General features: G+C 40.2%; 1 protein-coding gene across 1 annotated transcript in view; it reads left to right on the top strand.

Annotated features, from left to right (window-relative positions):
• MSH3 (mutS homolog 3) overlaps positions 1–13,008 on the top strand; it is a 237,015-nt gene that overhangs the window by 141,930 nt on the left and 82,077 nt on the right. The window contains exons 16-17 of the mRNA XM_075837774.1: positions 6,110–6,174; positions 7,672–7,788. Of these exons, the coding sequence (XP_075693889.1) occupies positions 6,110–6,174; positions 7,672–7,788 (182 nt within the window). The remainder of the gene's footprint in view (positions 1–6,109; positions 6,175–7,671; positions 7,789–13,008) is intronic.

Genomic DNA, 13,008 nt, shown 5'->3' with positions numbered 1-13,008 from the left:
TGAACCCTCATTAAGCAAATTGTTTTTCAGCACAGTCTGTACACGGCTGATGTACCATAAATAATACACTATATTAATTTGAGCCGGATAATTACCCATAAATATTGCTTTTATCTAATTCACATTATACTTGTTCACTGTATAAACCCGGCTACGCAAATAAATCTGTATGGAATGTCAGTCGCACAGCATGATAAGAAGTACAGAATTACTGTCCACTTACTGATGGCCTCATGGGATTTTTATAGTAGTTGTTGGTCAAGTTTATTTGCAGTTTTATTTCAACTTTACCCCTATACAGTCCATGATATTTCTTTCATGCATGCAGTGATGTTGACTTTTAGTCAAGCTGGATTCCATGGTCAGCCACCCAGGACCAGGCACTGGTAGGTTGTGTAACTTGAATAACTTGATATCCCTTACACGTGGTTGCAGACACTTGCTCCAAAGGTCCATAGCAGACATATGTGTTTGTAGTTTGTAATCATGGAGACACATACTGTAGGTTGGTATACAAGCAATAAAATAAAATTGGTTGCTAAAGTGTACATATCCTTCTACACTGTTCTGTGGCCTGAACTTCCAGTCAATTTGAGTTTTCCTATGACGTTGGATGCTGGACTTTTGGCAACTGGAATTTAGCACGCTATGGATGGATTAGAACAAGACTGTAATTGGATACAACTGTATTATCTCTAGTCCTTAGCAAAGCATAATCTTGAATGGGATGCACTGTGAGCGGATGGGGGCCTTCTGACTTTGTAGTAGGAGCTGTTCATCTGCCCAGTGCTGAAACATAAAAGGCAAGCCTTGTAGATATGGAAATACACAGAATATCTTTGTCAGATTACTGGTCTATCAGGAACTTCATCTCTAGTGAGACTATCTTCAAATAGGTTTTTTCAATGCTTAATCATTGTATAATGTAAAGTTATGCAACTTTCTAATATACTTTGTATATTGATTCCTATTTTTTTAAAAACTCGTTTTGTTGAAGAGCGTAACAAAAAAGTACATATAACTTAGAACAAAAAGAAAATATCCGAAATACAGCCATAAGTCAAGTAGTACAGTGTGTCTCACATGTAACAGAACAGACAATGTATTGAGTTCAAATTATGCCTGTGTGTTTGTTTCGAAGTATATTCCGGGAAGAACACCACGCACCCCATACATTCTGATTTTTTTTTTATTCAAATCGCTCATAAACGAGAGTAGTGTTTAACATATTCCAAAATGTCAGGGAAAGCGGTAGGACCCCTATATAATGGTAATAGTGATCTAGTTATGTTGGATAAAGAGAAGGCAGAACTGCTAAATGTTTTTTTTTAGCTCTGTGTATACTACAGAAGAAAGAGCGGCTGATGTAGCCGGTGCCAGTGCTGTTAATACATCAACTAATATACTTAATTGGCTGAATGTAAATCTGGTCCACGCTAAGTTAAATGAAATTAATGTGCACAACGCCCCGGGACCAGAGGGGTTACACCCAAGAGTTCTTATAGAACTTAGTTCAGTTATTTCCGTCATTATGCTCATAATATTTAGAGATTCTTTAGTGGCTGGTATAATGCCAAGAGACTGGCGTAGGGCAAATGTGGTGCCCTTTTTAAAAAGGCTTTAGGTCTTCCCCATGATAATTATAGACCAGTAAGCTTAACATCCATCATCGGAAAAATGTTTGAGGGGCTCTTAAGGGACTTTATACAGAAGTATGTAACAGAAAATAGTAAGGTCCCTGCTATACCATTCACTATGTATCGCTGGACGTGAGGCAGTAACATCATCACGCCTCTCTGTGCCAAGCTGCACAGACCAGAGGAGCAGAGGGATCTCCTCCAGTTATGGGGGCATTATACTGTGTGGAGGGCAGTTATGGGGCATTTTACTATGGGGTGGCAGCTATGGGGGCATTTTACTGTGGGGTGGCAGCTATGGGGGCATTATAATGTGTGGGGGCAGCTATGGGAGGGCATTATACTGTGTGGAGGCAGATATGGGGGCATTATACTGTGTGGGTGCAGCCATGGGGGCATTATACTGTGTGGGGGCATTATGCTGTGAAGGGCAGCTGTAGGGACATTATGCTATGTGGAGGGCAGCTATGGGGGGCTGCTGTAGGGACATTATGCTGTATGGTGGCAGCTATCGGGCATTTTACTGTGGGGGTAGTATCGGGGTATATTATATACAGCAGGCTCTGGATATTCAATGGCGTGGTATGTAAAAAGGGGTGTGGCCTAAATAATTGTTCAATAATCTTAATCAAGGTTACATGTTCAATTAATCGTGATTTTGAATAGGTCATAATTGCCCAGCCCTACTACGCTGCCAGATTGGCGGCAGTAAATGCTGGCCAAACAGAAGCTAAACAGTTACTGACAGATGGTACCTTGGAAGTAATTGGATGCAGGTTGTGCCGGATTACTGGGAGCAGGCTGATCTGGGTAGCTGGAAGCAGACTGTGCCGGATTACTGGAAGCAGGCTGTGTCAGATAACTGGAAGCAGGCTGAGCTGGGTAGCTGGAAGCAGGCTGTGTCAGATAGATGGATATGGTACGATGGGTGCTAGACACCATATACTGTACCTCTGCAGGGAATACTTGGAGGTACAACATAGCTTGGTCACTGGGCAGACTTCCTATTATAGTCCTGGAAGTGCAGGGATAGGCTGGGGAAACGTTACTGGTGCACGCGCTGGCCCTTTTAAGAGGAGGTCATTTTGCGCGCGCGCGCACCCGATGGGCAGAACCTGCCCTGATCACATGACTGGACTTGACCAGAAGAAGCAGGCGCCGGCAAGCACAGTTGAGCTGGCAATCGCCAGCAGGGAGGGAATGTCGGCGGTCAGCAGCCGCCGGCGCTAAAGTTGACTTATAAAAATAAAAAAAAGGCTTAGATAATTTGTTAGAACAAAATTATATTAGCCTATGTCAATGTGTAGAATTCTTGTTTGAATTTTCATCCAGTCTGATCCCTACTTGGGATCAGGAGGGAAAGTTTTCCGTTTTAGGGCAGATTAGTTCATGCCGTATTGGTACTATTTATTTTATTTTTTTATGGTTATAGCACCGTTATCAGAGTGCTCTATTGTAAAGAGCCATGCACCTGTCGGGCATCACGTGAAAAGAACAGATTTCATCCTCTGGTAAAAAGTGGAGGTTCCCATTCAGGGTTCCATGAAAAATGAATAAAGTATATTAGATAGTTGCACAACTTTTCATTATACAGTGAATAATCTTTATTTACTAAAGCCGGCACATCCCTTTATGTTCATAATTGGGTTTTTGAAAATAGAATTGGTACCTAGCATGTTCTGTTATCTAAATATATATATATATATATATAGATCATAAATCCAACATTGACACAGAGACAGGATTTACCAGTGTCAAGACACCTTTTTTGGGAAAAAAACATGGTGTGTCGCAATTAAAACTTAGAATCATTGATTCAGTACCCCAATTGAGACGTGGTGGTGATAGAGGTTTGGTGCTTAAAAGAAAGGAGTTGGAGTGGATATATAGGTTGGAAACCATGTCTCCCAAGGGGTTAAATATTGAGTACCCTTGTGGCCCACATATCTAGAACAGGGGGGGTGACTTTACCTGAGGGCTGTTATTGGTGGGCATTCTCGAAGGTATAGTTTGTTCCTTGCATATGTATAATTTGGACTTCCTTTTTTTTATATATTTTTATTTGATTCTACGGAGTTTGTGCTTATAAATACTGTATATTAATCCTTTTTTTGTTTTTTTCTATATTCTTTAGAGACATAGCTCTATGTGAAGCAATATGAGGGCTGTTGTAAAGTAGCAGAGGCCTATTCTCTGGGATTGTAAAGTCCCGAATAGAAAAATATACATCAGCGTTTCAAAAAATGTTTTTACTCAGAACACAGCGATGTTGTGTTTTGTATGTCTGGGTTATAAAGTCGTAGTTAATTATACAGTAGAGTACCCCCTCTATTTGAACTATGTTCCATATAAATACAGTGAGCTCCCTTTTTCTAAATAAAAGTACATACGGAATATGCGTCCCTCCCTTGATATTTTGGGTTTGGGTATATTTGATATCCCTGATTGGGATGATACTATCCCTGTTAAGTGTGAGGGCTCAAACAATTTATCAGGATATATCTTGTTTGATATATGGCAGTTCTTTAGCTGGGGTTATATTATTGCTGGTAGTCGGCTTCCCTCCTCTCCCCCCCCCCCCTTTTTTTGACTCATGTTATCTGGTGCATCCATTTGGATACTATACTGTACATGAATTCAAATTTGCAGACTTGTTCTACTTACAAAAATTTATTATGCATATCTTCTATTTACACTATCGCCGCTATTGACTCATGCGCAGAAGGACTGGAACGCAAGCTCCGTCTTTGCGCATGCGCAATAGTGATGATCTTGCTCTATGCGTTCCACTGGATTAAACTTCCGGATTGGGCGCCATCTTTGAGCATGTGCAGTAGATGCGCGCGGACGCTACATGCTGGTTAGGTCTGACACCGATGTTATATGTTATACGATGTTGTAAGTTCTGCATATATATATATATATAACACTTACTTGGCCTCTGCATCTCTCCAAATCAGCTTAATTCTAGTATAATCACTGTTCACGATTTTTATGCACTTTATTTTCATGCGTAATCTATGTTTTTGTATATGGATTTATAAAGAAATGTTTGCACTTTAAAACCAGCTTTTGATATAGGCTGGGTATCATATTTACAAATGTATTTTATGGAAACTGTACATCTAATAGGCTTTCTGTGAATCACTGTATGTACTTCCTATTTATACTTGACACTGTGTGCAGTATGTGATAGCTGGAGAAAGGTTCTCTGTTGAACCAAAACGTCGCTCATTTGAGGTGAAATAATCCACCCCGTTTCATCTAGTCTGAAGTCCTGGTGCTTTCACGGCGTTCTATGGTTGCTTTCTATTCAAGTTGGGGAATTGATTCATCCCCTGGTATGTTGGAGTGCTGTGTTCATCTGTATCTGGACTAGATATATATATATATATATAACAGCAGAAAGCAGCAGCACTCACTGGAAATAAATGTATAGGTGCCGAGCAAGTCGTCTCGATTCAAGGACAAAGCACTATACAAAAGTAGAAATCTTGCAGCAATCCAAATATGAAAAAATAGTGGTTTATTCATTTTGTTGGCTGAATAAGCCACTATTTTTTCACATTTGGATCGCTGCAAGATTTCTACTTTATATATATATATATATATATATATATATATATATAAAAAAACATGAGTGTTACTGCATGTGTAATATATGTATATAAAATACTAAAACTTAATGATGTAAAGATGCTATAAAGACAAAACCTGTAATTATTAAGTATTCTGAAAAATAATTTACTGTAATAATTCACTTTCTATAGCTGATAATAAACTCGCAGTGCCTCTCCTGGATTATTAATGCAAAACTAATTAATGGTGGTTTAATGTAATGCAGGTATTTACCTTCTAGAAAAGGCTGTGCATATATAACCCTGCTATCACTAGAATAAAATATGGGACACCACAAGCCTGCAGGCACTTTTGCTTTCACATTTCAGCAGCTTTTACTGTATCCAAGTACGTGACAATGTTTGTATTTCCTCCGATGTAGAGATAATGTGCTTCGGAGGTTCCAAACCTTTCTTACTGTACCTTGTGGGTAATACTTAGTTTTGGGAGAGATGACAGGAAGTCACATAACCACCTTTATTTGTCATTACTTCTCTCCGTACACAGATGCGCCTGTCTCCTTGGCGCTATGTATACAATCTCAACTTTACCCACTGTTATCACTACTTGCCCCTTCTCCTTTTCCCTTCAATCTCAATACCAATCTATTCTGTCCCATTCTTACCTGTGGCTGAACAGGATGAATAGGTTATGGCAGGAGATCCGTGACGTCCAATGTCCCAAACTCCTAATTGATCATTCTGTGACCCCCAAATAGAGTGCCAGTAAGCTACATCTGGCTCATGAGCTACAGTTTAGGAACGAGAGATGTCAAGGATTTTGTAATTTCGTATACTGTATTAACTCATATTCAAGTGTGAAGTACAGATCTTTACTTCTGTTTTTCCCCCCAGTTTTTAATTGAAGTTAAGAATCCTTTGCTCTCCTGTGTACCATCCAACTGGGTTTCCGTAAGTAGGTATGTTACTTGAGACAGTTAAAACAAGTACAATAAACATGAATTTAATGAATGGCAGACTGGCACAGAAGGAGAGAGTACCCGGCCCGCGACGTCTTACAATCTACAAGGGATGGGTGAAGTAGGCTAGCGTAGAAGCTGTTGAACCGGTAGAGTATTGGCAGTAGGGTTATTGCCGTTTGTAAGCTTTTTTTGAAGAGGTGGGTTTTCAGGTTCAGCTGGCATAGCTTTCACTTTGTGATCAGGTGCGTAACAAGGGACAGGCATGCCCCATACTGACCCCTGCTATGATCAAATATTAAAATAAAGTACAACAAATGTAAAAACAAAAAAGACTCCCCTCATTGCTCCGCTTCCCCTAGAATCTTCTCAGACTCCTTCATCAGGCCACGGCACATACAAGGTCCTGACCCCGGGCAGTGTGAGGGCTTTACATGCGACGCTGGATGTTGTGTGCTGCGTGCCTATGTCGCATGCCTATGTCGCATATAACGTCCTGACGCTGCTCTGTGTCAAGACCTTCTATACTGATGATGGAGCCTGACAAAATCCTGGGGAAACCAGCAGAGCGATGAGGTTAGTACACTTTATTATTTTATGGTCAATAGGGGGAATGGGGATGAGGCCAGGCCGTGTGACCACAATTGTTCCGCCACAATTGTTCCGCCACAATTGTGGTACATGGCCAGCGGAAATATGCAAGACATTTATTAAGTGGGGTCTATGCCTCTTAATAAATCTGTCCCATCTTACTCCAACGGAGAAGAAAGCTGAGACTAGAGTATGAAATGTGAGTTTTAGTAAATCTGCCCCATATACTTTCCACTCTGACGGAAGTGATCTGTTAGGGGAGATTGTTGAGCAGCACCTGTGTGACTCTGCTCTTCTTTATAATCGGTGCATTCTGACATAAAAATGTGACTCTGTATGTAGTATTTACAGACACGTCAATGTGAAAATCCCAATGACGTGCAATACATAATATTAAAATCAGAAGTAGTTTGTGATGCAACATTGGAGCTTACTACTAAGAGGTTACTGGTCAATAGTATGTATGTAAAAAGAAATGGCTGTGTATATTATTAACGTTTTACTGAACTGATCCAGACAATATGAAACCAATTTATTTCATGTTTACATAGAATGAATATAAGATCATTGGGACTATTACAAAATATTTACCGTAAATTGGTTATTTTTGACAGTACTCTGTTCAGGAAATGTCCTTATATGCACACTTGTATTATAAAACTCTGTAAAAGGCATTCTCTATGCTCTTCACCATAGTAACCTGGTGCTCTATTTATAAGAGAAGAAATGTGAAGCAACAGAGACTAAGTTCATCATAATGGGAGCTATCCTTTTTTTATTGTTAATCCATTTCTAAAGCTACGGGAGGGGGTGGGGGGGCGCCTAATTGTCCCTTGTGATTGCATAACTGATTGCTTGGTAACCTTGATTTCTTATTCTGATTTTAGTCTTTTTTTCCTCTTATAGCACAAAGGCTGTCAGTCGCTTCCACTCGCCTTTTATCGTTGAAAATTACAGACATTTGAACCAGCTTCGGGAGCAGTTAGTCCTTGACTGCAATACTGAATGGCTGCAGTTTCTTGAGTGAGTTTGTGAAACAATCCATTAAACATTTATATAGGATTTTGTCAATGTCAGAGTTCTTTATATTAGATTTCCTTTCTTGGCCAAACAGAAACATGACTGAGAACTCTGCTTAGGACACAGTAGGGGCTCTAAAATGCTTATAAACTAGCAATCTTTTACTGCCTTTGGTCAGTTCTGTACATTATAGACAGCAACACTTGTATCTTGTACTGTCTGCAGTGATGTAATCATTTAAATACACACCGTGTTATTTCCCAGTTTGATTATGCATTTGTAGGTGGCGCTATGGAGCATCAGTAAGCCACCTGACAGCTGGTGAGAGATCATTGTCAATAGTAAGAAACAGTGGGGGAGAGTTATAACATTTTGGCGCACCATACAAAGAGTGCTCTGGTGCCGGGTGCGGCAGATTCCTCAAAAGGAATCTGCTGGTGTCTTAAAGCAATCCCAGGGTGGACTAGAAAAGCGTCAGAATTTTTTTAGAAATGAGTTATGCTCCGTGCAACTAAATTTCCAACCACTTTTTCTAACACAATTGTATGTATCAAAAAAGTGGCTTCATAAATGTGGCATTCGTCCCAAAGACGTCTGGCATAAATACATTTAAGAAACCACCCCGGTTTGTCTGACACACCTAGGTGTTCTTTTGTTTAAAGTCAGGTATTTATAATAAAGCAGATATTAGGTACTTCACTTTTATTTTATTTTTTTATTTTTATTTTTTATTATTTTAAAGCTAGTTTTTATTGTAGCGTGAACGTCTTTTTTTGTTAATTGTAAATAGCTAATGCAGACAAATAGAGTAAGGATAGAGAAGGGGGGGATGTATCAGATAAGCAGTTCCAAAATTAATGACCCACCAGAGTTGTAGATTGCAGTTGTCACTTATGAAAGGTGAGACCGTCTCAGAAGAGTCTGGTTCGGACTCGTGGAAAAGAGAAGTCCACAAAAATTGTAGGCAGGATGTGCAGGTTATTGTTGTGCAAGAGAACTGTGGGTAGGCTGGAAGTCTGGTGTGGATCATGGATATGGTAAATGGTGTTTTCTTTCCTGGACTCTTCCCATTAGTAGTAGCAGCAGTCCAATGTCACTAAAGTTCAGGGTTGAGAAAGCAGAAAAAAGTTAGGAGGTGATGGCGAAGACGTGCAGACCCAGATCACCTAGACTGTAGAAAACGGCTCCCAACAATGAAGGGCAGAAAAAAAAGGTGGTTAATCCAGGGTTATGGATGGATGACCCCCAATAGAGTGTTCTAAATACCAACATACTTTACTTCTTTATTGCGATCCTTAAAGGGGGATTTACTTCCACCCTGGCAGAGAGAGAAGACCTCAAAGTAACGTCATATCTTCATGGGAAATATAGTTTCACTTCTTCATCTTTGCTCAATTTCCTGTAAAGGTATAGACCAGGAAGACTGCAATGGCAAGGTTTCACCATAATCCTAGACAGGGATTCTTTACTGTAAGAGCAATGATACTTTGGAACTCTCCGCCACAGAATGTTAGGAGGGCTTGGACGCCTTTCTTGAAAAATATAATATTACAAGTTATGGGTTCTTTGTTCTGGAGATGTGAAGCTGATCCAGGCATTTATTCTGACTGCCATACTTTTTTAATGCCTGGGAAGAATTTTCCCCCTAATGAGGCAATTGACTTCCGCTTCATGGGTATTTTTCCTTCCTCTGGATCAACAGGGTAGGATTATGGGTTGGACTTGATGGACCTGTGTCTTTTTTCAACCTTATCAACTATGTACGACTTGAACACAGCTGAAAAAGTTGATCACCCTTAAACTTCTGATTGAACCTTTATAAATGGATTTCAAGTAACAGCTCTTTGTACCTGGTGTTTTGTTTGTGTTACCAGCCCTTCTCCTGCATGGTGAGTCATATTTGAGACGCGTGGATGTCCAGTGTTGTCACTCGCTATTAGTTACATCTGTTGTTAAGCGACATATTGAGCATTTTTGGACTGCTAAATGGCACATAAAAAAATTATGACTTAGGAAGTTTGGAGAACTTTCTAATAAATAATTTCAATAGAAGTCTCCCAAAGGATTATAGAGTTAGGAGCTCTTCACCTACATTTCGTTTTTACCAAAAAATATCTGTAAGAGATAGATAGAGAAAGGTGAAGTCATGCCCAGCCTCATTGTCTCCTCTCTGCCCTTAGTTCAGTGCCAGTGCTGCATTGATTTGAAGACCTAAATAATCTGATACTGGTTGCTAGGGTTGTGTTGCATGACAATCTTATTGAAGACTGTGTTAGATATGAAGATTTGGGCAGGTTTTTAGGAAGGGGGTTTATTACTCCAGTTCTCTGATTATAATCAATGTTCAATCAATGGATTAAATATAAAGTAAAATGTAAAATAATTTGTAGTTCATATAGCCAGGACAGAATGTCATTTTTGTGAAACATCTTTGCAAAAGTGCTTATTGCTTGTTGTAACAGGACAGAAAATAAAAGTTTAATTTCACTTGAACAGTGTATTTGTAGCCCCTCGTATATCTCTCTTATCACAGCTTAGCCTTTGGACACCACTGACTTACTGTTAAATTACCCAGGAGGTGCTGGCTGGTAGAGTAAAATTGGATTTATTAATCAGTTTGGTTGATGTCACTGTATGTAAGGGATTAATAATGTACATTTTCTCCACTCTCTTTTACATCTCACACAGCACGGGAGTATTACAGATTATAGAGCATTGTATTATGTATGTTGCTAGTATTAACTCGTTCACAGTTGTATATCTGACATTGAATGCAGACCCAGCAGTAATGCACAGATTTACAGGCAGATTTACAATTTTATTGTAGTGGACATTCAAAAAACCAGTGCATAACACAGATCTTGTTACGAACATATTTTGAAGTCACTTTGTTGTGGGAAAATTCTGGTATTCCCCACAGCCAGTGTGGCCATCTTTTCCACCTAAAAATACCAGCCAGGTTCAGGGTATATTCACAGATGGTGGTTTGGTACTGAATTCTACTGCAATTTTTGCTCAAATTGGAGGGGGGGGGGGGGCAGCACAAAATCAGCATATGTAAATTAACTCCGACATGGATAAAAAGTGGGTGTGGTTTTCAAGGGTGACCACACTGAGGTGATGTGATTTGCCGCTTAGTAATTAGCGCATGGGAGCCTTACACTGTAACTCCGTCGGTCTCCTCTTCCAACCTTCGCTCTTGAATCTCAGGGCTGTGCAGTCAGGCAGTGTGCACATGTCCGGCTGGTGATGGTAAATGTCTCTGGCTTTTTGCTGCCTTGTCTGCTGCAATCTTCCGTCAGCGACAATCTCACCATTGTCACACTCCTCACAGCTGACATTCCCAGGGCTGGACAGCCTGGAAAAAGAGTAATATGTAATCCAAATAAGAAGTAGCCTGACTGCACACACACTGTGTGTGCAAAAATACCCTACCCACAGCCCAGTCAGGAACATAATGAGTAGTTAGGACAAACTAAACCCGCGCCATCCAAACACTGCAAAACCACCTCCCAGTGACAGAACATGAAGAAGAGCCAAAGACGACGGGACAAAAATATGTATAATCCATAATATCAATGTGTATCAATGCTCTGCAGATCTCTAGAGGTCAATGATGTAAGAATCTGCAGAATATGTCACTATGCATCAGTCAGGGAATATGTCATTGCTTTGAATAGTGAAACCAACCACATTTTAAAGAAAATATGAGGCATTAAAACATATTTTTTAAATGAACAAACCCGTACTTAACAGGCTAGGTAGGCCTCCTTCCCATATGTCCGACCCTTTGTCATGAGTCTCTCCAGCTCAACACAAAAACGCTAGAGGAAAATTGATAACCAAACATCCCATAGTTCTCCATGGAAACAACTTACGGTGACATCAGTTGTTGGACATCTCCATTCAACATTTTTCTGTCTAGCTATAAATGCCGGACATGAGCACAAAAGTGTCATCAGTTGTGTCCGGCTCAGACATTAAACTGGCAGAACACAACTTATTTATGTGAACCCAGGTCTATGAATGGTCTTCCTCTACCAGTACCTGAGTCTCTGGGTCTTCAGTAACTCAAGGTATTGCCTGCCAGTATGTAAACAACTGGTAAAGGTTTAGGGGACTAAAAAGAGTTCTGGTAAAGATGGGGTGGGGGAACTAAGCAATTACTGGACATCAAGACTCTTGTCAGTATCTGATTGCCAGTAGCCAGCACAGGGAGGCCACACTTTGAAGAAATGGAAATGGCTATCTTTTAGGAGCATTCATCATTATTTTAATGTGATCGTCAACAAGATCAAATATCAAGAAACACTGAAAGTAGAGAAAAAAATGACCAAACTCACATTTTCTATTTGCCTGAACACATCCCTGTTGCCATCATAAACATTTGCACCTATTCACTTTACGTCTCTTCAATGGTTGATTCTACTTTTTATATAAGTAGTATTTCCAGAAAAGCCTAATAAATGCATTTTCCCTGGAGTGTTGGGCCCTTAAATGCTACTTCTGTTGGATCACTTGGTCTGTGATGTACATGGGTGATTTTCTGATGATCAGCCTGACACTACGTATAAAACAAGCATATTTCAAAGTGAAAAACTGCTTGTGCCATGTACCAGACGCAACCTTATCCTGCAGTTTTTGTTTTTATAAGGCCGGGTTTCCACGTAACGTAAACGATGCAGAATTTCCGCAACGGAATTCTGTGCGGAAATTCCGCAGCAAAATGGATGAGATGAAGAAAATCTCATGCCCACGCTGCAGATTAAACCCGCATCGTAAACGTTAATAAATTGACCTGCTGTGCGGAATTTAAATCCGCAGCTTGTCAATTTATGCTGCGTTTTTGTTTTCTGTTGCATGTTTTTCCCATTGAATTCAATGGGGATGCAAAACCCACAACAGAAAGCCAAGTGTTGTGACTTTTGCAACGGAATCGCAGCGATTACACCGCAAAAATCGCAACTCCAAAAACAACCAAGAGAACAAACGTACCCAGAAGGTACTGTGGGTTCCAGTTCGGATATGTTGTGCGTATCCGACCCGTGCGAACCCGGCCTAAAGATGCTTCTGCACATAGGAGAGTTGATGGGTGAATGACCATTGGGCAGACTGCTATTTTTTCCAACATTCCTGAATTTTGCTGAATTTATTTCTGAAGGGGTAGTGAGATAAGCAGCTGCCACACACATCCAGCATTGCAGCTCACCCAGATAAACACTG

Source organism: Rhinoderma darwinii, chromosome 1, assembly GCF_050947455.1.
Source record: "Rhinoderma darwinii isolate aRhiDar2 chromosome 1, aRhiDar2.hap1, whole genome shotgun sequence".
In the NCBI taxonomy this organism is placed as follows: domain Eukaryota; kingdom Metazoa; phylum Chordata; class Amphibia; order Anura; family Rhinodermatidae; genus Rhinoderma; species Rhinoderma darwinii.
Note: the sequence above shows the minus strand (reverse complement) of the source record. Positions and strands in the feature narration are given on the sequence as shown.